This window comes from Gymnodraco acuticeps, unplaced genomic scaffold (assembly GCF_902827175.1).
Source record: "Gymnodraco acuticeps unplaced genomic scaffold, fGymAcu1.1, whole genome shotgun sequence".
Classification (NCBI taxonomy): domain Eukaryota; kingdom Metazoa; phylum Chordata; class Actinopteri; order Perciformes; family Bathydraconidae; genus Gymnodraco; species Gymnodraco acuticeps.
Genome location: NW_022991470.1, coordinates 319,519 through 347,404, shown reverse-complemented (window position 1 = coordinate 347,404; position 27,886 = coordinate 319,519). Strand labels below are relative to the sequence as shown.

Sequence of the window (27,886 nt, the reverse complement as noted above, 5' to 3'; positions counted from 1 at the left end):
AAAATACTTCGAGTACATCTGTGTTTTTGTATAGCTGTACATCACATCCCTCAACCATTTTCTGATTACCAGCAACAATTCATTTTTGATTATCATTTCCTTTATTGGTGTAAAGCTTTACCGCTGAACATAACGTGGATCTGCCCTGGTCTTCTCTGACAGTTTACAAGAAAAACACTGATGTAGTTATTCCCACATTAAGAGGAATTGATTAATTAGTGAATCATCTGACACATTCATTATTTGGACTCTGCAAATTCACTGTACTTTAGCTCAGTGCCAGAACTTTAGTGGAGTTATTGTGCCCTCTAGTGTCTGAATTGTGTCTTTCTTTTAGACACAATTCTAATATTTCTAAGTATAATTTAACTTAATCTAATGTAGAGATACAATAGTCACTGTGATAACTTGTCAAGCATAGTACAAATACAGGTCACATCTTTCTTTTGAAATAGGTCTTGTATGTAAATGTATTTTTGTCACAATGTTATTTAATATGTGTCTATCTATGTATGTGTACTTGTATTACTCAGTGTTGGGGGGAAATGTCTGCACACTGTCAAATGATGGAGACAAACAGCTGGTTCCCCCAAATGTAGGCCTACTCATGTATTTGAAAGTCAAGGCTTGAGTCTCAACAATCCCTTCAAAATGAGGTTTTCTTAGATTTTGCAGTCTGTATGCAGTTTATCAATATTGTGGTTGAATAAGATAAGATATCTTTCTTGAAGAACTGTTTCAAAGAAAGTCTTATCAATCGAAAGACATGTTTTAATGTCTGCAGGGGATCTTAATGGATTTTTGTCTGAATGCCTAAATCAGTCCTGTTTTCAGGGTGCAGGCAGCACCACCTGCTGGATTTAGTTTTTCACATTTAGTTTTTCAAAAATATGTATTTTACAGTAAAGCTAGTTTTATGTCACTTAATATAAACTAATGATGCAATAAAATAACTGGAAGATATCATACAAACTAGGATTAGTATTTTTGAATCAGCAGCATGTTCTATTTGGCATTCCTAAACGAGGAAAAGGTTGTAAAGCCTGTTAAAAACATCAGTATTTGCTGGTAAATACTAATTTAAGGGCATGCTTTAATGGCTGCTTGTGAATTGCTCAAAGTCAGCCACATTCCGCCTTTACTTGTGGCGCTGAGGAGGAGCTCAGTTGTTTATTCATTCACGTCAGCCCCTCTCGCCTTCCCTTCCCTCCTTCCTGCTACACACAACGGGGACCCACCGTTGTAACTGTTTTTCCCATATTGAAATTAACCACAATCACGTCGCCACCATAAACCGATTTTGGAATCAGGTGAGTTACGCATTTCATATGAATATCTCTCGGTTTTGACGGTTATAGAGGAAATGTCTGTGCCGCCGGAGCGTTGACTTGTCCGGCCCGGCGAGGCGGAGCAGTGTTTCAAGCGTAACTTATCAAATTCCTCCTGACCAGGATACAAAATGTATGCGGGTAATGTCCGGCTATTTTTAACAGCCTGTGCGTTTTCGGTGCGGGTTTTAGCGCTGCGCTGGAAACAAATGGTCGATGTAGGTCAGCAACTACAGTCAAAATGTCGTCTTTTCTTTTTTTACTTCCACATTCTCTCATGCCACAAACAGATGGCGTCGAGAGGGGGGATGGAGAGAATAGGGAAAGAGACGCATGAAGGAGTAAGGGGCTACGCCAGGCCACATTAACCCGGGTCTGCACATCACTAACCCGGACATGCACGTATACAACATTACCCTCTCAGAGCCAGGACGGCAGGCCGAGGTGTCTTGAGCAGGCCTGTCTTCAACAAAGTTTTTGCTCTTAAGTTGTCGGGCCTTTTCTTTTAAAGATACAGTGCGAGTTTCATATGAGGGGTGGGGGTAATGTTTTGTTTTTTTAAACCGTCAAAAGTGTCCACAAGATAAAGCTCACCCATTGCAGCTTCGGTACTGCATGCAGTGTGGAGCACATTGTGGTCAGTGCAGAGGGGGGTGTTTGACAGCTGAAGCACTGGGAGATGCACTGCAGCAGATGACCTGTAGCCCGGCGGGATGCTTCTCCTCTGGGCAGACAGGCCACCAGTTGGCTGACTCCTCACCGAGATCAGTGATAGGCCACAAGTATCCTCCACTGCTCTAATGAGGGCACTGCATCGCACACTGGCTGTACAGGGATGTGATGATGCTCTACTGTACATATCTGGATCTGCAGACTCCTATTTTGGACTGCTTCAGTGCCATTTTAGATGCAAAGCTAGAATGATTAACAATGCTGACCCCTTGCACACCTACCATGCAGTGCCTAATGCAAAGTGGATGGTGCACTGTATGCAGCAGGACAGATGCATACCAGTTGGCAGCCCCCGGGCCTATAGATGTGCTTCAATGTGGTTCAGTGTCAGTGCACTTCAGTGTCTGGCAGTAATTAAAAATACATCCTCCCCGAGTGGTCTATTGGTCATCTGACTGATGGTCATTTAGATGGAAATATTCAAATGACTCAGCGTTGTTCGACCTAGGTAATATTGACATGCCGATCTTAGTTCCTGCTGCAGATCTCACTGTTTTGCAGATTGACCCATTTCTGCTGTCAGTTTCTCCTGAAATGACACCTTGACTAAACTGATTTAATCATCTCAGTGCCCAGGGGAGTGAGGGGCGTCAACCATCTCTATCCAACTCGACTTCTCTAGTGTTATAGTAGCCATTTGTCAAAAGATCCTATTTCATCGCAGCTCTTAGATTGAATATACCCCAGACTTTCAAAAGTGACAAGTGATGATGTCCTGGTGTTTTCTCCTCATAGAGTCCACCTCCACCGCTGTATTCTAAAGATTGCATTTAATAGGCCGCTCTTACTGGACTTCTTTTGCAAATTGTCAAGCAGCTCCAGTGAATGACCAGCCATAGATAAATTGTTTATGAGTGATCAGCCTCCCTGAATGCAGTTTAGAGCTTCCTTGACTTACACCGTTTGATGTTAACCTCTCCAGTCTGTTTTTGCTCGAAGGCATCTCGCAAAATATAAATTTGCAGACTTGCCATCTCACAGCTGGCTGCTATATTTGGTTTCTTATGTGTTAACCCTGTGTTAATGGTGTCTATACGGCTCTGCTTATTAGGAAATGTTGTGATTACCGTGTTGGTAAAGAATGATACACGCGTTGTGTTTTTGTACTTCGACAAGACTTACTTAATATGTAGGGTTGAAAGATTGATTGATGATATAAAATATACATTATGTATGGTCATCTAATATGTTTTCACGTTGGCTCATACTTCCGCCAAAAGTATGCCTCCAACTGTAACAGTACAGTTTATATTTAATTGTTTTGATCGATAATATGTCATTACACTGCTACTGCTGCTACTACACGATATGTATGCTTCTTAACGGGTCATAAGCCATCCATCCATCCATGGATCATCAGTGGCAGGGTGGTTGTTGAATGAGGTCCAGCAAAGCCAAACAGGAAGCCCACCAGGACATCCACAATATGCATAAAAAATACGGAATAAATCCTCCTAACTGACACTGAAAATTACACACGTCTTGTAAATGAACATGAATACAAATTAGCTGTTGTCTATTCTCTCTCCCTCCTGTCTTTTTCTGGATGTGTGGATATAGCTGTGGTAAAGGTTTAGAATAGCTGATGATGGTGTCAGCACATTGCGGTGCTCGGCTGTGCTGCAGGCAGGGTGTAAAAAAAAAAAAGAGGGCCGATGTTTCTCGAAGCACAAAGGCCTAATGTGTAGGGCCTGTTTGTTGCAGCCGTGCTGAACGACCTCCAGAGTTGTATGTATGAGTGTAACGGGCCTATTGGAACGCCACAATAACAAGGGCTTCTGGAAAAATACGGCCTGCAACATTTAATTATAAACGACATTGAAATCTAGCTTTGTGTTGTTAAGTGGGCTAACAGCTTTCTCTATATGGCTTTATTAATAATAAATGCATCTTGCTATTCTCCCATTGCATAGCAGATGACGTTTTGTTGAAATGTTGAAATGTTTTAGCTATATCACAACCGTTGGCACCATTATCTGACTTCCGTGCCATGTGAATAAATGTTATTTAAAATATAACTATGATTTGACATAAGAGTGTTTTCAACATTTGTTTTTACCTATGAGAAAAAGCAGTGTTGTTTATCGAGATGCTCAACACAACATCTGATCTAGATTGAAACGGCTGATAGCAAATTGTCCTGTGATGGCCTGTGTTTTACCTAAGCTAATGCCAGGGATCTCTATCTCAAAGGCTATTGGAACTATTGCAATGATGTTTGATATTCATGATCCTCAGAGGATGATCCCGGATAACTATGGCGATCCCTTAAATGTTCCTGTAGCTCCACCATCTGTTAAAAGTTTCCACCTATTTTGCAAAACATCTCAACATCTATTTGATAAATTGGACCACAATTTTGTGCGGACATCCCTGGTCCTCGACGGCTGAATCAGACAGACTTTTGGTCATTTTTTCTCGATTGCCACAATAACATGGACATTTTGGGCTTGAGTGAAATGAAGTGCAGGATGGATTTACATGATTTTTCGTGCACATATATTTGGAAATATAAACTGCTATACCTTTGGTGATCCCTTAGCTTTTCATGTAGCGCATCGTCATGTCAAATAATTGTTTTCCCCAATACTTTTAGGGACCAAAGACCTTTTTAAAACTGGTGAAATTGCTGCCTCAGCTGTCCTTTGTGTTGTGTGCGATGTTGACATGCTATAAAGCTAAGAAGATGTTGAACACAGTTGTAATCAAAGCACTCTACTCACTGTAGTCTCTTAGTTGTGTTATTTATGCTTAAAATGTAGTGTTCATTTTTTGTTCCAAGCCATACAACTGGCAAAAAAGATCTCTGTTGGCTGCTGATACATAATAGAAGAATTGAAAAATTCCCATACAAATTGAGCCAGTCAGCTTCATAGAGTGTAAGCAGAAGACGTTTTTAATAGACAACTCCAGTGTGTGATGCTTATTAGGTGCAAGTCATGCCTGTCAGTTTTAGTCTCGCTGCTGGTCTGGCTAAAAGCCGTGCCTGCCAACTTTTACTGAGCGAGGTTGTTACTAGTTGTCTGATGAGTTGGTTTGCCAGTCACTCCTCTCAAATCTTGCCAAAGTCTCAGTGGGAAGAAAATAAGCTGTTGAACGTTGTTTTTTTTGGCAGTTTAAGAGAACATGGTACCTCATAATCTGGTCATTATTTCATAGCTGAAATGATTTGAAGTTTAGAGTTAAAGTATTCTATTCTCATGTATAACGACGACTGATAGCTCCACGTTTTCCCTTTTTCCTCTTCTGGTTGGATCTTGATTATTAGCCACCGGGCTGACAATGATAATGTGTGTTCGATCACGTGTAACCACATTTGGTGTTAGCCTGCAACCTTGATGTCTCTGAAAGTCTCTGTTCACTTGGCAAACTACCACTTTCCTGCCTAGTGCAGCGCAGTGGCCTAGTTCATGCCCTCTTGAATGTAATTTTAGCCATGTGTGTGTTTGAGTGCATGCATTGTGTGTATGTGGTTGTGGACGACTCTGTTTTTTGTCTCCTTCTCTTATCGTCTCTGTTTCCTGTCCTCTCATTCCCTCTCTGTCCTTTCACACTGTTACTCTCTCTGTCAGTAATGAGGCTTTTATCATGACACTGCAGTACCTGAACAGTGATGCTGAGGTAGCTGCATCTGTAGTTATGAAGTTTGTTGTGGTCAGCTTAGCTTCCCCTCTGTGGACAGACACACATTATTCTTGAGGGAGTTGACAGGAAGGCCATTGAGTATCGGTTTTATTGACACCTTGTGTTGTAGCCATTACTGCTGATATCTAGTTTACGCTAAGGCTGTAAATGGGTGACAAGTAGCTGTATTAATGACATTGACAATGAAGTTGCTAGTTTAATAGTATTTTGTAGATTAAAATGAGTATGAGGACTAAGAGAAACCATGTCTGTACCACATCAGATTCACTAAAGGAAAGAAAAAGCAATGGGATCCATACAAAGACTAAAACTAAGATCTGGTCAAGCTAATAGATAACATTTTGACTGCCATATTTAGTTCACGGTAATGTATTATTCATTTTCCTCAAATAAATATGATGCCATGACCAAGCCAACAAATCCTAAAATAAAAATAAGACTTAAACAAACATGCGCCCCATTAAAGACCTCACAACTTGCCCCCTGCATACAGTCTGACCTTGCTGCTGGGTTCACTCAGTAACACTGTTTGTGTACCGGCTGCTGAGAATTAGCTGTAGATGTGAGGAAGGAGCTTGCAGCCTGCTTGCAGCGCATGAATGTGATGCAAATAAATTCACACTGAACAGATTTTATCCAAGAAATGCTGCAAGGTGTATAATTGCTTAGAATCCAGGCTGATGTTGAACTAACTATAGAAACATTTTATGGTAGAAGGGCAACATGTTTGTCACACATCTGCCAGTAAGCATCATCTGGGCTGCCGTCAGCCTGTTAAACCCTTTAGGAATCCGGAGAAGGCGGGACAGTGTCCAAAAACATTTCTTGTATTTGCTTGTTGTGTTTGAGAAAGGAGCCACGGTTTGAACACTGAAGGACTTCCTAGAGACTGTCTGAAAATGTGCAAATTATTACCGTTTTAAATTATATCACTTCTCCTGCCGTTTTATGACAGCATATTTTTGTATTCGCCTTCTACTGTGGCCTGTAATGGACTCACTCTTTTGCATGCAGTGGTGAAACTGTTTGCTGTTACTGTCATTGAATGTGAAATGGTAAAAAAAACTGTAATGTAAGACTCTCGAAGATCTTAGTTTCTTTCTCTTTGGTGGCACCTAGGGCAATAAGGGGTCATTGTGTGTTTGTTGGATCTCACTTCCCAGAAATGCAGTGCTTTTGTGATTATACCTGATACATCATGACACTAACACCCAAATGCAAGCGCGTTCATCAGTAGGCAAGATCACCATTATGTGTAGACTTAAAGGTGGGGTAGGTAATTCACTTCAGAAACACTTTTTGTTATATTCCATGGAATGCTCTTAACATCCTGATAGCAATGAATATATTAAATGCTTTGACAATAAATACATAAAAAAATGCATCTGTGGAAGCCGTGGCGCTGTAAAAAGCACGACCAATCATTTGAGCCGGCCCGGCTAAAATAACTGGATGGCCTACCTGCCTGTCAGCCTTCCATCTGTGCACAAACTTATCTCGTGCCCTCATTGGTCATGTGCGGGTTCGTGTGTGTTGGAGGAGGGGCTCTGTAAGGAAGTCTAAAGGAAGAGGCAGATATTTTCCGGTTGTGTACTTTCAAATTCTAGCGCACTCGAGCTGGTTTCTCCAAAATTACATACCCCACCTTTTACCGAGTCAAAATTAAAATCTTCAGGATTATTACTAAAAGCGTATTTTCTGAAATTGTCACTGTTGTATTACGGAATCATTAAACCTCTTGTACACAATGTCATTCATATATTTTTACTTATGGACATATTGATTCCCTTTTATGTTACATTTACATTTTCACACAGCCAATAGGTGCTTGTCTGCTGTTTATTTTAAGGTTTAATTTTGACAGCTGTCCGTTCTGTCATGAATTTCAAATGTTAGGAACCCACTGTTAGGTTAAGAGGGCAACATGTTTAAGGGAGGAAACATTGTCTGAAGTGTCCTTGAGCAAGGCACTATTTCTCCCTCTCATCTCTGGGGGCGCTGTTGTAGATCATCTCCGATCAGATAAAGTCTGTTAGGGAGAGACTTGTTGAGTAAAAAATCAGCAATACATGAGTGTTAGGGATATCCTGGAAGAGAACCTATAAGAAGGAAGTGATGAAAAGGGGGTGAAAGGAAGAGAGATAAAAGGGGAGGGGTGTATCCATGGAGACATGAGGAAAGAGTGATGGGAGAGAGGAGAGGGATGTATAGTTTGAAACTGTTTGTTACAAAGCTCTGGAACAAAATGGTAGACCCACTGCAGCATTTAACAGAGCAGCAGAGGCGACATTTATTGAGACTTTAAATTGTGCAGGTTCTCGTAATTCCATTCAAAGTGATTTGTTTAAGAGCTTTGTGTCTTGACATTTCAATTATGCTTTTCTGAATTTGAAACATAAGAGTGAAACATGGATGGAATAAAATGAAAATCTGGGGCCATCATTTAAAAGCTTTAAGGTTAATTTATGTCATTTTTTAAAGCACTAAACACACTAGTTCATCTCGCAGAAAATTCTTATCTACATGAAAAATATTATTAATGTGTGTTACTGTGTTTCACAAGTTAGGATGTTACTAGGAACAGCTAACACACCATGTTTTTGGGAGTTCTGGACCTTATTCCCAAAGGACAGCTCTTCATAAATATATAATACTGTATACTTGCCTGAAGCTCTCCAAATAGGCTTCTTAAATCTGCCATTTAAATCTTGTGTAAGGTGTGATGGCATTTTCATAGATTTCATAGCAGTTTAATGTAGATTTCAAAAAACGTTAAATTCAATTCAATCTTTATTTCAGACTCAAGGTCCATATCACATACAAAATGACAAGATACACATCAATAAATAAGATTAAAACGTTAAAAACAAACAGATAAAAAACATAAAATCTGTCCAATCACAGCTAGCCACATATATGCTCACTGTCTGTAGAGGCTGTTGCGCCAATGTCTCCAAATCATGGAAGAGAACCGGGTAGAACTCTTCACAGGGTTAATTCAAATCGAGATAACATGATTGTCCGAGTCTTCTAGGTGACACATGCATTTGTACATTACATTTCTTAAAAGGGCTTGACAGGTAGGTACCCTCAAGTTAACAAACAGCTGGCTGGCACTGTGCCATCTTGGTACCCTCACCAGCAACCGTAAGGCATCATTGTATGCTACTTTTTTACTTTACTTTTGTGGTTCCGTCGCGTCGCTTTGCCTCCGTTGCTCACTTCGAAAGTTGAGAAAAGTTCAACTTTTAAAGCGTCGACGGAAGCGCCAGCCAATCAAATCATATGCCAGTACAAGCTCTAGCCAATCAAACTGCGTGCTTGTGTGTCCAGGGCGGGAGATGAATGTGATTGGTTGTTGGTCGCACGCCAGACACGCCCACCGGCAAGCTTCAACGCACGCTGCCGTGTGGACGTACCACTGGTCACTGAGCTGCAGTTCGACCCAGGGTTAGTTACGCTCGACCCTCGGTGCTCACAACTTCGATTTTACAGTATTTCAGTGACCCGTCCAGCCCTGTATGGAGGCATTTGCATTTCTTATTGGCCTCCATTTTATTCAGGTTTCCTTTTAATTGTATCCCTTCACTGTAGAAAATGTTATTAGCAGGGCTCAGTTATTTATGAATTCTCATTTGAACCCAGTGTGGCGGCTCAATTCCAGTTAAGTCTGAGTCGCCGAGAGGCTAAGCTTGGTTTTCTAGTGCGACGCGTTTTCATTGAGAAAGTCCATACTGAAGTAAGATAGGTTGAAGGTATTTAATAAACAAAATCTAAATACACAATAACTTATAACACAATAACCCACCCCTTAGAGCAGGGGTGGGGAACCTCCGGCCCTCGGGCCGGATACGGCCCGCGAGACCATTTGGTACGGCCCTCGAGGTAATTTATAAACACACGCAAAAAAAGAAAACAATTCAAATTATCTAGACCGCAAAATAATTAAACAAGCGAGTGCCTGTTTTTCCTGGCCAAGGTCAGGGTCCTTGAACACAACACGAGCCTAACGTGTCATCACGTGGTATATGTCTCGTCTGACACGGGTGTAGTTCTAACGGAGAGCACCAGAACACAGCTCCGGGCCGGGACTTCACAAATTGCAATACCCATAAGGAGCTGTACACATGCCGCAGTTTTTGCGTGGCTGTGTCTTTAGTTGTTAGCCCAGTGGCGATCTGTTCATCTGTCATACTGATCATACAGTCAATAACTTTGTTGTTATTAGCATCTGGTTAGCTAGCTATGCTAACGAATATAAGAAGCTTTTTCTCCAACCAGTGAGGTAAAGGCACATCTTTATATGATCATTATAGTTGTAAAAAAAGAAGAGAATAAATTAAACAGGAATCAAATACTAATATGACAGTAAAAAAAAGTTATTATTAATAAACAAGAATACAGTTTAAAAGGGGAGTGATTTGTAAAATATCCATAAAGAAAAAAATCTGCTTACAGTTCTGTTTCATATGGGTGTTGAGAGATGTATCCATAGATCTATTAATTTTACTCTCAAAGTGCACCAGATTGATGCTTTTAACTTCAACATTTAAAAAAAATCTTCCTGGTGGTGCATGCCCCCAAACCCCCCCCCCCCGCTCGAGTCCAAAATGTAATTATTTTCTCTTACTACAAATAGTCCATGAGTATACTGTAGCTACATCTCTTTAGCAACCACCGTCCTGCTCGCATATATAATGACTATAGATGCAATGCATTCTTGAGTTTGCTTTACTTGTGGTTCACAAGTCATCTTTGTGTGTATTGTGTTTGAAATGTGATAAAGGACAAGTTCAAACTGTGTTCCTTGTATTGGACAAAATCACCTGGGCCACTGCCTACAAATAAACATGTTCAGACACTTGGAGCACTGCCCATTTTCACACTTACCTATTTTGAGATGCAATTACTACGAGATGTGGGCTTGGGTCATTGTGACTTGGACTAAAATAGAGTGGCGGTCACTTTCTTAAGGAACTGGAGACTGGTGAGGGACCTGACTTGGGACTTTACTTGCCTTAACTAAGGACTTCACTTCCCTAAGAATAAATTGCTTTTATTAAGAATTGGACCAAATGACTAGCCACACTGAGTTGCATGGCTAACTCTCTAGTTAACCACCCTGATAATGAACTGCTGACAAGTTCATTCTTCTTTGCCTTTGTTGGTACTAGTTCTTCGAGGTCACATTGGGAAGAGAGTTACTGCGTTCAGTGCGTTGTAATGCTGTTTGGCTCTCTTGGCTCAACTGACACATTTTCTAAAAGCATATTATCAGAGTTTTAGGGAGAAACATGGCAGTGCTGACACAGTATCAAACCATAGTGGTCGGCCTGACTTCTGTATTCTCCTGCACTTCCTGTGTTCTAGGAAGGCTTAAAATGACAACATGTGTCATCAATTCCAACTCAAAAGTTATGTATTTTTTCCAAATGTATTTTCATCACCCCTTTTGTTAATGTTTCCATGAGTACTTATTTGTGTCACTCTTATAGTAGTGGTATCATAATGTTTCTGATGAGGAAGAGATAACTTAGATGGAACTTTTATAACAGATTCAAGATAACTCCGATGAATGCACCAAGATCCTTAGTAATGATCAAACCTCAGTTATTAATGTTCAACTAAATGAGGTGTTGCAGATGTGTAAAGACTGAATACATGTGACTAATAGAGGAATTATGATTACAATGACAAATAAATCAAGTATTCTAGTACTAGTATTGCTACAATCTAGTCTTTGTTGTCTGTACATTGCAAACATGAACTGCTAAAAGCTAATTCTGCATATTTAAATGTTGCCAAAAATTACATGATTGAATATCTAGAAAACCAGGAGGAGATGAGGAGCGTGTTGGCAGTGTCAGAGGGGATGGCCCCTTTAAAAACCTCCGCAATAAAGGTCATTATCTGTGTTAAAATACAATTGACCCAAATATTTGTTGTACTCAACTGAACACCTTCAAAGAGCAACATTGAGCCTTTTAGGAAGAGGACCACCTCACAGTAAAATGGAGCAGTTTTAACCTTACACTGATTCACATTGGTCATTACAGCTGATGCTGGTTTATTATAATGTTACTGGGTGTGTGTGTGTGTGTGTGTGTGTGTGTGTGTGTGTGTGTGTGTGTGTGTGTGTGTGTGTGTGTGTGTGTGTGTGTGTGTGTGTGTGTGTGTGTGTGTGTGTGTGTGTGTGTGTGTGTGTGTGTGTGTGTGTGTGTGTGTGTGTGTGTGTGTGTGTGTGTGTGTGTGTGTGTGTGTGTGTGTGTGTGTGTGTGTGTGTGGTGTGTGTGTTGTTGGCAGAGAGGACTTGTAAAAACCAACAATGCCATTCTTCTTTTTCTTTTTCTTCTCTCGCTGCAGCCATGTTTTTGAAACCACCAAATAGAGCGAGATTTTTGAGCTTTCCTTCTCCCTCGCTCACTCCCTATTTTTTTTTTTTTGCTCCTTTCTGTTTTTCTCTCTCCAGCTCTCTTCCCATCCCCCCCTCTTTCTCTCTGTCTCTCTCTCCCTTTCTGTTCCCCTTTCCTCCTCTCTCCCTATTTCATTCTCCCTCCCTCCCTCCCTCCCTCCCTTTCTCTCTATTGCTCTCGGTTACCATCACGCTTTACCCCTCCCTCTCCTCTCTCTCTCCCTCTCACGTTGCACACTGCCCCATCTCTCTCTCTCTCTCTCTCTCTCTCTCTCTCTCTCTCTCTCTCTCTCTCTCTCTCTCCTCTCTCTCTCTCTCTCTCTCTCTCTCTCTCTCTTGTCTCTCTCTCTTTTTCTCTTGCTCTGCTCTCCCTCCACATCCTCCCCTCCCCCACTGCTGCCTCTCATTTTCTCTCTCTCCTTCCCTCTCTCACTCACTCCACCATTTCTCTCCCTCACTCGCTCACTCCCCCTCCCGTCCCTGTTCTCTTTATCTCCTCCCCTCCCTCCCCCTTCAATCCCTCTTTCATTCCGTGCAATCATCTGTTCTCTCTCTCTCTTTCTCTCTCTGCTTCCTCTATTACGCCCCCATTTTGTCCTCTGCCGTTTCCCTTTCTCTCTCTTTCCTCCATGTTCTCTCTATCCTGTTGTTCATCACACTCGCCCCCCATGACATTTCTAATACAAACTTTATTAAAAACAACTGTTTTCTATCGCTCAAAACACATTAGGGTTAGAAACTGTTTGGATTCTATAATAAAAGCTTCATCTCGCTATCCCCATCACAACATGTTTGTTTCTTATTTAACCCGCCCATCCGTGGTGCTTTTCCCTGGCCTCTGTTATTCACATTACCTCAAATATAAAAGCCTTCCTCCTTTAGCAATCTTCCCCAGAGCCGGCGGTTTACCCCGACATGCCGGTGCTGTTTGTCCGTGTTCAACAAGTGGCTAACTGGCCGAGCTACAAAGGAACCGCAAATGACAGTCATCTTCTTTTCAGGAATGTAAACTAGAGGAACCAGGTGACGGGCGGCCTCACCTTTCAGCGCCACAGACGGGATGGACTGCTTACCTGCAGTTTGACGCATGTTGAGGTTTAACTGCAGGTAAAAGTGTTGCTGCTATGGCTGGCAAAATGATCTGAGAAAGTAAAAGTAGTCGCATACTAATCTCCTAAAGCCTGTGATTCAAAAGTCAAAGGTCCAAGACTGTGTACATAAAAAAACATGGTTCAAGAAGTCAACTACAACTCCCAAGTCGCATGTCAAGAGACATCCAATCGAGACTTTTTGAGAAAACTAATTTTCGTGCAATCTATCGTTTGAGTTAACTTTCTATTGCCATGATTAAATAATTAAGTACAAATCTGTTTTTATTTTTTATTAATGCTACAACTCACAGTACTTATTAATTCCACAAAATGTAAAAAAATGCCACCTTTTCAAAGTGATGTCATGTAGCATATGTGTTTTTCCAACCAACAATTTAAAATCCTAAAAATAAATGTAAAACAAAGAAAAGAAAAGCAGAAAGTCCTCATTTTATAAGCTTTAACCTGATATTGTTTTGCCATTGTGCTTGATAATTTCATTTGTTTAATCGACTTAGTCTTTGACCCTATGAGTAATATACAGTATACCCAAATATTGCCATGGCGAGATACCTTATGACTCTGAATTATTTGCAGCCAGCTCTGTCTGGACCATGAGCAGCCTTACCTCTAGGCATGTTGTGTAGCTGCATTAAAAAAGATCCATTTAGTTTCCTGTATATGTCAAACTGTATTTATCTGATGGGCTCTGGTCAGTTTAAAGAAAATAGGAACTTCAAATAATTAAAGATAAATGAATTGGCTGTTTTCATTAAAGGTTTACAGCAGAACAATGCAAAAGAAACCGTATAAGGTAGATTGTCCACAGAGAATGTAAAACATTTGCTAAAAGTTTTCATTTTGTAGACGAAAACATTGAAATCAGTGAAGTCAAAAGACACCCCCGCTTGTCATGTCTCAGATCCTGCAGTATTTCTTTATGCATACTCCAATATGACACATTTAGATTAAAACAATTCGTAAAATAAACCAAAAGACAGGGAACCCCGAAGTGTTTCTTAGTCTTCTTAAGTATGCTGATAATTGTATCTGTCAATTCAAAATGTAGTCAGAAAAGTTCCTATAATGTATAGAGCCCATTGAGCCAAAGGTCCAAGAATCAACCATCATCAACAAGATATGTTTCAAGGCAAGGCAAGTTTATTTATATAGCACTTTTCAACACAAGCCAATTCAAAGTGCTTTACAAAAAATGAAAGACATTAAGAAAATGGCATTTAAAATCAGTCATTAAAAAGAAAAGCTAATAAAATAAACATTAAAAGAAAAAATACATGGATAAAAGTTACAGTGCAGTCTAAGATATGAATAGTTCAATTAAAAGCAGCGACAAAAAGAAAATTCTTCAGCCTGGATTTAAAAGTAGTCAGAGTTGCAGCGGACCTGCAGGTTTCTGGGAGTTTGTTCCAGATATTTGGAGCATAATAACTGAACGCTGCTTTACCATGTTTAGTTCTGACTCTGGGGACAGAAAGCTGATCAGTCCCTGAAGACCTGAGAGATCTGGATGGTTCATAATTTAGCAGGAGGTCAGAAATGTATTTTGGGCCTAAACCATTCAGTGCTTTATAAACCAGCAGCAGTATTTTGAAATCTATTCTTTGACACACAGGAAGCCAGTGTAAAGACTTCAGAACAGGAGTGATGTGATCCACTTTCTTAGTGTTAGTGAGGACTCGAGCAGCAGCGTTCTGAATTAGCTGCAGCTAACAAGCTACAATTCTGATCTCCCAAACCTAATTAGTGTTTTTATTTGTATTTATCTTATATGTATGACATTTACAGAATGTTCTTTTGTTTATTGTTGTTATCTAGACTAAGTTTATCTCAAACATTTTGATCTGATCCTCACATCATTGCTTTCTGATACATGCCTTTTCATTTGTTGAACCATTTGGCGGTTCTTTAACACGTAGAGTCAAAGGGTTTCACTGTATCTCCCATAAGAGCACACTTACTCTAGCTTGAACATGGGCAATACTAAAAAACAGAAGCTGTCCAGGCCATTTGAAACACAGGGCTGTTCTGCACAGCTCAATTAAAATCAGAGGATAGCTCCGACTGTAGCTAGACTGTACTGTAGTTTGCTCTGGGCCATGAGAAGGTGCATTCTCTTTGAATGAGGGTCACTTCTTGGATTATAATGCTGTGGCTATAGAACATGTTGCAGAGAGAACTCACCTTCAACATAATGACAAACAGCATCTTCAATTACAATCAACCAACCATTCACTCTTGGCAGCTTTCATTGACTCACATCGTCTCAGGAAACTCCAGCTAAATAAATGAGCTCTTTGCTTGTCTATTCGCACCCTGTCTTGAGTCCAAATATGTGTTTACACCGAGTCAGTTTTGCAAAGACATCTTGAATGAAGGTGTTCAATTCATTTCTTTGAAGGAAGTGTTGTTCAGTTTTGATTACAGACGTGTCTCTTGCTTCCATAGTTTGAAGCTTTTGCTTTAGTTTCGTCATTGGCAGGATGTGCTTGACCTTTTTGGACTCTCAGGCCACCGTGGTCATCGTCTCATCTCTGTGCTTTCCCTAATTTAGCTTGTCACCAGATGACGTGAAAAGAGATTGAAGTTTTTCCTCACTCCAACCTGTTTCCTGGGGTGTCGATCAGAGGACTCATTTGTGTGTGGGGTTGAAGGAAGGAGAGAGGAAGATTAGCTTCATCATCAACAGCAGCGCAATACCTCTTATTCTCTCTCTTTACCTTCATTGCTCCTGCTTCTTTCCCTTCATCCATCTTCCATTTCTTCTTATTCTTTTACCGCATTCTGCTCCACTCTTCCCATCCCCCTCTGTCTCCTCTCTCTCTCTCTTTCTGTCTCCCATCCACCCCTCCCCTGTCTTTTCTTTCAGTATTCTTTCCTTCCTCTTCCTCTCCATCTTCTCTCCCTCTTTTATTCACTCATCTCCTTGTCAGTCACCTTCCATCTCTTTCTCGTCCTCTTTCCCTATCACACACTTGCATCCGAGTCCGTGCATGAAACAATCTTCAAACACTTTTGAGAGAGGGAGAGAGAGACGGACGGACGGACAGACAGACAGACGGACGGACGGACGGACGGACGGACAGACGGACGGACAGACAGACGGACGGACAGACGGACGGACAGACATTGGGGAAGGCAGAGACAAATAATGACAGACGGAGATGTAGAGTGAGGCGAGCCAGCCTGGAGGATCCATCATTTCACACTGATATAATGTGCATTTCATTTTTGTTTTTTAAATGTTTGAGGTGCCCACTTATCATGACACTACCAAGGAGCCAAGTGCAAGCCAATCATAAAAAAGCTGCTTGTTTGTTTATTTTAAATCTACTCCCCACATGCTGATTCGTCGGAAGGACGTTTGTTTGTTTGTGTCTGGTCTATGTTTGTGTGACCAAAAATGAAACTGTTGAAGAAAAAGAAGAGGGTTGGAGGCGGGCAAAGTAAGCCCCGCCTCCTCTCATCCCTCACGTATAAATAGGAGGCGAACGTAGCCCGTTCTCACTCAACACTCCAGTGAAGAATGAGATCCTTAAAGCACCTGAAACCTCACAGCAAGCGGAGCGCGGTGAGTTCATTGGCTCTCACTCGTAGCATGTCAAGTGGTCGTTTCTGTGATGACACTCACAGCTGAGAGGAGAGCTGCTGGCTGAGATGCTTCTCTGTAGTTTGTTTTTAAAGTTGCCATTTGCAGATTCATCTTCCTCACTAATTAAGAATCGTGTCTGGCTTTAACTCCATTCGCCTTTTTCAACTCTTCTTCCGTCCGCTTCTCTTTTTTGTATATCTTTCATTATGTCTGGGCTTTCATTTTGTCATTTTCCTTTCTCCTTCTGGTTTCTCACTGCATCTCCTCCCCCCTCTCTCTCTCTCTCTCCCGCTCTCTCCTATCAATTCTAAATAATATTCTATATCGCTCTAATGATCTATCTCTGTTCTATATCTCTCCTCCTCTCTCTATCTCCTCCCTCCCTCTCTCTCTCCTCTCCCCTCCCTCTCCTCTCCCTCCCTCTCTCTCTCTCTCTCTCTCTCTCTCTCTCTTCTCTCTCTCTTCTGTCTGTCTGTCTCTACATATCTTCTTTCCTCTTTCTGCCTCTTGCCTCTCTTTTGAACTGCTGCTGCCCTTAACACTACACCCTCTCATCTTTCACTCCCTCCCCTCCCTCGCCAGTGTCTCTCTCTTTCTCTCTCCAGGCCTTCCTCCTCTCCCCTCCTCAACCCACCCCTCCTCATTATCTCTCCTTTACTCTCCCTCTACCTTTCATTTTTCCTTTCTCCCCCCTCCCCTCCACTAGACGATTGCCTGCTCTAAGCTCTCTCTCCTCCCTCCCTCCCTCCGTTTCTGCTTTTTCCTCTTTCTCCCCCCTCTGTTCTCTCTCTGCTCTCCCATGTTTTTTGTCTCCCCTTCTGCTTTTCCATTCTTTTTTATATTTCTTAATCTTACTCCGTTTTTTCTTCCTCTTTTTCTCCACTTGCACATGTGCTGTGTGTAGATCAGTAGGCCATCTTCCACACACACACACACACACACACACACACACACACACACACACACACACACACACACTAGCCATACATGGTTAGCACGCTGGATTAGGATGGTGGTGTCTTTCATAGCTCCAGTGTCTCAGTCCCTCTATCCAACGATGTGCCTTAAGACAGTCCTGATTCAGGTTTACTTAGCATTGATTTGTGATGAGGTTAGTCGCTGCAGGAGGAAATGTTCTCTACTTCCTTTGTTTTTCCTTCCTTGTGATGCAATAAGGGGCTCCTTAGAATAAAAATAGTGTTTTTCTCCTTCCTTCCTCCTTGAAAACCGACTCAAAGTGACGCTCTGATTGGACGATGACCTACGACACCTTTTTGTCTTCATCAGATCACTTTGATGAAGGACACATTCTCGTTGGAGGACAGTTTGCTGTAGTTTGTCTCTTGGTAAATTATTGTCATTATTACTTTGCGGTCTTGGTTCATGTTGTAGACCATGTAGTGGTATCCTAAGTGTCCTGTGTTGACAATTTCGTGCTTTTTGCAAGTTATCAATTGAGAGATTTGGTGAAACAACAATCAAATGTTTCAGGTTGCTGGTTTCGGTGAAACCCTTCTTGCCGACGATGCAACTTAAAACGCTGATAGAAATAAAAACCTTGGTTTAATTATTTTTCTAAAAATATCTTACCATAGATGATTCTGAACAACTAAGTTTGACTGACTATATCTCTTTAATCAGATGTATATTTTCTTCCTTGCAGTACTGATGTCTTGTCTTTGCTTGTCTCTCTGTTCCAGGAGGAGGCGAGCCGGCGCCTGGGTAGATGTGAGCCCAAGGTAATGGCCAGGCTGGTGGACATAGGCACACAGACAGATCCAGTGGTTGTGCTGTCCCTGGCCCAGGCTGCCGTGCTAGGTCTCATCTCCCAGAATGAAGTGTTTGGCGCCACCATTGCACCCAACGGCTTCTACACCGGCGAGCCCAAAGAGTCCCCCGCACCGACAGTAGAAGGAGTCGACTACGAGTACGCAGACCAGCTTATCGGAGCCAACGGAGATTACCTCGGAGACAACTTGGGAGAAGACGGACAGATGCAACCCAGCTGCAGTCAGAGGAGGTGGCAGCAGGGGCCCCCTCAACACCCCGACACAAAAATGGTGGGCCCCGATCGCCACAGCCTTCAAGGCGCTGACATTTCCACATCACATGTGAAAGGGGAAGTGGTGAACTCTGGGATGCCCTCCTGTGTCCACATGCTGAACAATATGGCTCCCAGAGGCGGATTAGTACAAGTGGACCCGGCCACGCTCAGAGGCACCAACAAGAACTGTGTTGAGTGTGAGCGGGATGTAACCAACCAGACGCAAGCCAACGCACACGTTCACCCTCCTCCCCCTCAGGTGGGTCACAGAGGAGGGGAGCAGGGCCACAGAGGGCTGCAGGGCCAGCGCCCGATGGGGGCCCACGGTCGAGGTGGCAGAGAGGAGGAGGAAGAGGTGGAACACCCGGTGAACAACATGATGAAGCCCACGCAGCAGGAGGAGGCCATCAGCAGCTACTTCCAGACCAGTGAAGTGGGCAGCTATGATTCGGCGGAAATGAGCATGCCGAGCGAGTACGAGGACAGCAGCCAGAACATGATGTGGACGGACGGGAACACGGCGGCACAGCATCAGCCGCCTCCACACCCCCAGCCTCCTCGTCGGCACGGCGGCCGCAGAGTGGACCGGCTAGACATCAACATCCAGATCGACGAGTCTTACTGCGTGGACGTGGGGGACGGTCTGAAGCGCTGGAAGTGCCGCATGTGTGACAAATCGTACACCTCCAAGTACAACCTGGTCACGCACATCCTGGGCCACAACGGCATCAAACCGCACGCCTGTCCGAACTGCGGGAAGCTCTTCAAGCAGCCCAGTCACCTTCAAACCCACCTGCTGACCCACCAGGGGACGCGGCCGCACAAGTGCACCGTCTGCAAGAAGGGCTTCACCCAGACCAGCCACCTGAAGCGACACATGCTCCAACACACCGACGTCAAGCCCTACAGCTGCCGCTTCTGCCGCCGTGGCTTCGCCTACCCCAGCGAGCTGCGGGCCCACGAGGTGAAGCACGAGCGTGGGCGATGCCATGTGTGCTCGCAATGCGGCATGGAGTTCCCCACCTACGCCCACCTCAAACGCCACCAGACCAGCCACCAGGGGCCCCACACCTTCCAGTGCACCGAGTGCAACAAGTCGTTTGCGTACCGCAGCCAGCTCCAGAACCACCTGCTGAAGCACCAGAGCCCGAGGCCTTACACCTGCTCCCAGTGTGGCCTGGAGTTTGTGCAGCTCCACCACCTCCGTCAGCACTCGCTCACACACAAGGTACTGACACCTCTCACACCCTGACTTCCTGACTGCTATTGTTAAAATCATTCTATAAATATTTCCTGCATTGATAATCAGACTGTGGAGGGTTTTCTTTTTGCAATGTAAAAGAAAAGGAGAGTAGAGTTATGGCTGGGTAAAGTCATTGAAATTGTGATAATATGTATCATATTTTTTGGGATATAGTAATATATTTTCCTGGTTTTAAGGATGCATAACAAAAAAGTGATATATTTTTCTGAAATGAATGTACTTATATCCATATTACTGTGCATTGGTCAACCCTGCAATATGGTCACTATCTATATTGAGGTTATATTTGGTCAACATTGAAGGGATATATAATTTTCCTCATATTGCCTAGCCCTAAGAAGAATACAAAAGCAATCACACACACACACACACACACACACACACACACACACACCCTCTGTTCATCTTCTGTCTTTACCAACTGTGTGTGTCTTATTTCAGACTTGTATTGTAACTAAAACTTATTTGGGGACCGGCAGCATAGAAGTGGGTGTAAACGGCAAAATATCCCAAATCAAGGACAGACTTTTTTCCATATTTTTCTATCCTTGTTATAACCCATTTATTGTTGGAGGGCTAATAAGCAGGAAATGTGCCTGTGTACAGTTACTCACCCATTCTCTATTCAACAGAGAAAGCTCCAGGCAGTGTCCTGGGGAGAATAGAGTATCTTGCTTTGAAGAAGTGTGTCATGTTAACAAATAAGGACAAATCTGTTGCAAGATAAATCCCCATCAAATGTTTGATTAAGGAAATGACAGGAATAGATATGTTGGTTCAGTGCTGCTTTGTCACAACTATTTGATTCTGTAAAATCGCAATACTGAGCCTCTTCATGTACTCCTCATTATAGTTTCATCTGAATGAAATGTCTGTAATTGCACATGCCCCCCTGTGTGTTCGACACACAATTAGTCGCGCACACAGGTAGGGAAGAGAAGAGAGAGAGAAGATGACACAGAGATCACAATGCATTACTTATTATTACAGCTATCTTTTCACCAATTATTCAGTTTGAGGTCGTACTAAAATACTTGACATGTGACATCTTGACGTTTCTATTCACAAACCACAATCTCCATCTGGATGAGGTATATTTCTACCAGACCTTTAACTTCCTCATATAGATAGAGCAGTGGATAGATAGAGTTTCTAATATAAATCACACACAGTGACAAAAGAAAATCTGAATTCCAGAGGATTTATCTAAATGTGATTACTTTCGAGAGAACAAAAACACTAAGCCACAGTCATCATGAGAATGGGAGAGCGGTATTCTCAGTGGAGAGAATATTCTCTTGTATTTAAGCCTGAAGTCTGTTCACTGCTCCCCCTGGTGGAAAACAGCGACACTACACATTTGTTTTGCAGACATGGGAGGGGGGACTGACAGTCAGCCAGATTTCTCTGCTTATACAAACACACAGTCACTTGACCCACTGGCGACCTGTAATACATAGTTGTTCTTCTCAATAAACCAGAATACATTTATCCAAACCAATTGGTGTGTCTGCTGACATCAAAGACAGAGTGTGTGGTGCAGCAGCTGACACGCCTCAGGGCTGTAGATGTTTTCTGCTTCTCCGGCTGCCGCTCAATGCTTATACATGTCCTGTCGCATGTGGTTGATTTTACAGGAACCAAATAAAGATGAGTCGCTTAGGATTTCTTTCTTTCTCTGTACTTAAAGTAATTTATTGTGGTACACTTTAAAATGGCTGCCATAGATGTTGATATCATCAAACAAATGAGAACCATCCCACTGGCAGGATGTAAATATCGTTACGATATTATTTTAAAACTGTCACTGACATCCCAGACAACCGGTTGGTTTGCCTTCATAGCCCTCTGCTCTAAGCTGTTATTCCTTCCTTGTTGAAGATCAAATCAGATACTACCTTACAGTTGATAAGCCAGTTGTTTTCAAAGTGAAATGCTTGGGGCCTACTCAGAGACCAGTGCCCCCAAAATAAAATAAGATGGGAGTTTCAGAGATATAAGAACCCTGTTGATAGTGCAGTTATGTAAAACATCTATTTAGGGCTTACAACATGAAACAACAGTTCATATTATTGGATTTTGTCCCTCCTAATATTGTTCCTTATCTTACTTCTTCTACCATATCTCAATGCTTTGGAAATCCCATAATGCTTTGGGGTGAAAACAACAGGAAGTATATTGTTGCCATGATGATGGGTTACACAGTGTTCTATGTTTTTTTAGCCTTCATTTTGACAAAAAGACATCGTGAAAAATGTGCGGAATCACCTATTAGCTGTTACTGTGTGCGATATGCTCATGGATGTTTAGAAATGATCCCTGGATTACTTGGATTGGACCTGGATTAACCCTTTTCTTTCTGTTTGGACTCCGCAGGGGGTGAAAGGCCACAAGTGTGACGTGTGTTCCCGAGAGTTCACCCTGTCGGCCAACCTGAAGAGACACATGCTGATCCACAACAGTGTCAGACCCTTCCAGTGTCACGTCTGCTTCAAGAGCTTCATCCAGAAACAGACCCTGAAGACCCACATGATCGTCCACCTGCCTGTGAAGCCATTCAAATGCAAGGTGAGTGGTGGAAGTGGATACAAGAGAGTATAGATAGATGGATAGACAGACAGACAGACAGACAGATACTTTGTTGATCCCAATTTTGGAAATGTTTGCGTTTCAGCACATAAAAAACAAGGCATTGTACATAAGAGAAATTTAAGACACAAGAAATAAAAAAATATTTCTGAAATAGAAATGGCATAAAAAGTTAAAAAATATATACATGTGGAAATACAGTAACAAATATAATGCAGGATATTATTGTGCAAGAATTGATTGGAGGAAGTGCACGATTTTCCAATCAATTTTGGTGTGAAATGAAATGTGATGGCGCATTTTCAGTTTAATTTAATATAACAGGATTATGTGAGGAGGATAATACGCTGAAATTCACATTAGTGTGGGCGAGAATTTCACTCTAAGCTTTGAGGCATCCGTTATAAGGCAGGATGTTTTCATCTCTAACTACAAGAAGCTACTCTAAAGTGAATCTTTAAATTAGTTGATGTCCTTGTCAATCAATGTGAGTATTTTATGTGATTTCTTTATTTTCCTCCAGGTGTGCGGCAAGTCTTTCAACAGAATGTACAACCTGCTGGGCCACATGCACCTCCATGCTGGCAGTAAGCCCTTTAAGTGTCCTTACTGCACCAGTAAGTTCAACCTGAAGGGGAACCTCAGCCGGCACATGAAGGTCAAGCACGGGATGGAAGTCTCGCCAGAAGGACAGGGTGAGGCCGCTGCACGTGTTCTCACATTTTATTCTACAAGTCTTATTTAGCAGCCAGTGAAGGTTCATTGAAAGTCTGAGATCTTGTTCACAATCCCCAGCAGTGACCCTCTGATTGTAAACCCATTTATGGCATGCTTCGACAGCTTTAAAGCGAACACCCAAACTATAAAATGATACACACATGCCTACACATTCAAATTATTGACAATGTCTGTGGTGAATGTTTAGTCATGTTTTAATTTTGAGGTTGGATTTGTATTTGTAACTATGTCTTTATTCAAATGAATCATCCGTGTGCTAAGCCAGAATATGTAAATATCATATAATTGGACCCCTTCATGCTCCTGTTCCTTAAAACAAATGAATATTTCTCCCAGACAGGCAAGAAAACATGAACAAATACAATTGCTATTTGGAAGATAAATCCGTGATGTCATTATAAGCATTCAATTTATTCAATCATAGCCAAGGTTTAATGCATTGTGGTATCCACTTCCTCTTGCTTGTCTTTGTCTTTTTTAGGCAACATTTAATTTATTTGTAATATGTTTACAATTATTGCAACATTATATTTAGCAAGAAAGTCCCTAAAAACCTGAATCACTAAATCTCTCCCTCACAGTTCTTAATTAAGCAGGCTACAAGGAGTGTTTGTGTGTTCAAATCTTAATTAAAATGACCACATCGGTTCAGTGTTGCTCTTTTTAATCAGAATAGTATTGGAGAACTATCTAGGATTTGAAATTCTGAGGCTTTATTTAACCATATAAATACAAGTTAGAAGTTTTGTAGCATAAATGTATGAATAATATTATTTTGTTAATGTTATTTTTAAAGCAACAACTCATATTTATTAACCTTAAAGCAACACAACAATGTGAAACATGGTTTGTAACCTTAATGACCAAAGTTCGCCCAGGAATTTCTTCAGCATAGACATATTTGAATGTGAAATGTACTTAACAATACTGTTTTGTATTTCCCAGTAGTTCTTCCAGAAATGGATAACCAGGGGGAGTATGAAGGACAGAACTTCAACTTCACATCACCAGACAATATGGACAATGGTGGCTCCCAGAACCTTACTAAGCTCACCACGGCTAACATGGATGACATGGAGGAATATTACAACTTTGGGAAGGATACGAGCAGCTACGCTACACCTTGAGAGGCGATGAACCAGAGGACATGTTTTTTTCAAGGCAGAAGGAAATGACAGAGCTGTTGTCAAGGCTATGGGAGACACTGGGGACGAGTTATTTTTTACTTTTAGTTTTGGCCTCCTTCCAGAACAGCCAGAACTGAAGGACTCTGATGGGAGGCCGGGAAGGAGACGCACGTCAGAGGAGACGCTTTAGCTCTGCTGCTGAGGGCAGAGACACTGAACATGTTGACGCTGGTCTGGGACTCCTCTTTTGGGATTACTTCACTTACCCACTCAAAGACTTTCACTGGCGGACAGTCAAATCTGTATGTTGTGTGTATGTATCAGTTATTGGAAGAAAAAAATGAAGAAAAGAAAACAAGTTGCAGAGCCATCAGTTACATTTAAAGTGATAGAAATTTGTTTGCCATTTTTGTAATTCACCACCGATGTATGCCCTTATATTTTTGACTGAAAGTGCCAGCTAGATACATTTTCAACTAAGCTTCCACCATGTCAGCTATTTACTCACTGTATATCGAAGTTTGGATACGTAGTCACAACATGAAGCTCAGCGTAAATTCTTTCAGGAAGACTGACCACGCTCTCATTCACAATTCTCCCTCACTCACTCGCCCCCTTTCTCAATTAGCAAAAGGCGCAACTCACCCCAGCTAACCAATCAGCTGCGTCTTATTTCCCACAGCCAATCAGCACACCAGGCAAAACGTTTAAATCCGCTCTTCTCTCCCCCGTCAGCATCGTTCAGGAGAATTGATGCAACCCTCCTCCACCTCCTTCACCTCCAGCTGTTCAGACCCAAGGCAGGACAGCCCAGAAGAACCCTCATCACTCCGGATTTTATTTACCCTTAGTATTCACCACCACTAGTGTCTAGACCCGGGGGGGTTTCTCTTTTTAGTCGGCTTCCCCTCCCCCCTAATTCATCACAGTATGATGGGGTCTAATCTCCAAAAACACTATCGCGCACACGGCAATACAAATGCCATCAACCTCAACTAAGTCTCTCCTGATTAAAATATTCATAGGTTGAATGCTCTTACTAAACAGTTCCTAATTGTAGTTTCTTGCCCAGCCCTCAGTTTAAAAACAGGACGCTCTCTCAATGCGTGTGTGCTTTTCTGCACCGGACATTGTAGCCTCTATCTCTCCAGCGCACTTACGACCAAAGGTGCTACTGCCCCATGTCGGCTGATACCAGAAGACTTTGTTAGCGACATGCAAAGCCCTGTCACTGTACAAAGGATTCTGCAACATGCAGTGTTTACCCACCTTTTGTCTCACATGGTTTAGCTTGACATTAATAATCTATCCCGTGTAGTGAATATACTGCTCAAAGTTTTTGATTTACTGAGTGAACAATACAAAGCACTTTTTCAATGAGACCTTTCTTCAGTAAGAGTGAACTCATTTGCCTTGAGGAGAAGAGCTGGGGGAGCTAAGATTGTAGAATCTTTCAAGCCCCCATAACGGCAATATTATTGAACACAAATAGAAATGTTCTCTCAGTGCGTTTTTGTAAACTGCAGTTTCACAGTTTAAATGCAAATTGAAGAATCAGCAGTTTGTATGAGGATCAGCAGGTTCAGGTTTTTTGTTGTTTGTAGTTTCAGCACTCTTAAATCCAGGGCGGTTTTCACTTCACTTTCTCAATTCAGAAGTATATGCCCCTGCTTATTTGGAAACAGCACTTGAAGTGGATCAGTAGATTGAAAAGAAGAAAATACACTTTTGGGAGGTCTTGGTTACATTTTGTATGATTGAATTGAAAGTGGACTGACAATTGTCCTGATATCCATTCATCTGTTTTGGGGAAGGCCGTCAGCTCCCCCTGTCCTGCCATGCAGGTCAGCCTTGATATGCACACTAAACCAGAGGAAGGGTCTACTCGCTCTTCTTCAAGATGAGGAAAATCAAACTGAGACCTCATGGAAAATGAATTATTTAATAAAGGTTCTCTTGTTTAAATGATGGAGACTTGTGTTTTAATCTCTGTTTTTCAATTTTTTTTCTTCCTGTCAGGTATTTTCAGCCGTTTGGTGTTTGTCTGTCAGTTGGTCCGCCACTTTTTAAAAAAAAAAATGTTAGTCAATGTATTGAACATGTCGGAAACAAAACATACAACAATAATAATAATATATATATATTGTTTTTTTTCCTTTTTCTTCTCACTCAAAATAATAATTATAACGTACAAAAAAATAATAATACAAAAGAAAAAATAATAATAATTCTCAAATAGTCTGTCATGTTCAACAGGGGCAAGAAGAAGCTTAAAAAAACTTTTCTGGTCCTACCCCCTCTAGCATACATTTTTCTTATAAATAAAATATTAGGTCATCGTCATCAGCGACATGTTTGTCTTGTTAATTTTGTCTTTGATACGGACTGCAATATAATTATTATTGAATGGATTCCTATGAATTTAGTACAGAGTCAGACACTCTTGATTCCCAGGGGTTGTAGACGACTGACTTTGGTTACGCTTTTAGTGAAGTGTGTAACCTGAAATGTGTCCTGTTGGTTTACGATTGAACACAAAACAAGCAACATACAAAGAGTCGATGCACCTAAGAAACACACCCTTATTTAATTGTATAAGCGTTGTTTCATTATAGTACACATACGACACATACAGGTCAAGAAATTGAGAGATAGTACCACTATAAAAAAGATAATTTTTGCTATATCCAGAGCTGTAATTGTAGTTGGAAAATCCAGCACCAATCCCACTGAGATGTAGGGTGGAAACGACTACTCTTAACCCATATAACTTGTCACATTCCCATCAGCCTCAGCTTGTTGTTTGTGATGATTAGCAAATGTTAAATGGCTTACATGCTAAACTAAGTGTGTTAGCGCATATCAACTTTAAATAAGAAAAAGAGCAAAACAAATTGAAGGACCATTTGTATTGTATGCAGTCAGTGGCAGGAGGTTAGTGTTTTGCTTTAGGACACCTTGCCTGTTGTTGAAACTGAAATGTACCTTTTGGGTTGTGTCTCTCTGAAGCCTCAGTCATCTCCAGTGCAGACCCTCCAACTTTAAGGTGTGCTCTCATGGATTGGTTCTCCACTGTTTCACAGATGCTTGGCATTGTGCACGGATTACACTTCCATAGGAAATCATTTCCCAGGAAGTGATTGAACAATTTGCTCAGAGATATGACTCTTTTATGGCTGCCGATCATAAGTGAGAGCTGCTTTAGCACTTAACAGTTTCACAGGAATGTTCCTCCTGGAAGGAAAAAACTGGGGAAAACGTAATCTAAATGCTAATTTCTGGTAATTTTTTCGATGGAGGGACCTT

At 41.7% G+C, this 27,886-nt stretch overlaps 1 protein-coding gene across 1 annotated transcript; it reads left to right on the top strand.

The window, feature by feature from the left end:
* The first annotated feature begins 1,183 nt into the window (after window positions 1-1,183).
* znf710b (zinc finger protein 710b) lies at window positions 1,184-26,550 on the top strand. The gene is made up of 5 exons (XM_034196660.1): window positions 1,184-1,310; window positions 18,519-20,090; window positions 22,503-22,694; window positions 23,239-23,410; window positions 24,399-26,550. Exons 2-5 carry the CDS (start codon window positions 18,561-18,563, stop codon window positions 24,578-24,580), a joined length of 2,076 nt encoding a protein of 691 aa, XP_034052551.1. The 5' UTR covers window positions 1,184-1,310; window positions 18,519-18,560; the 3' UTR covers window positions 24,581-26,550.
* Window positions 26,551-27,886: the final 1,336 nt, after the last annotated feature.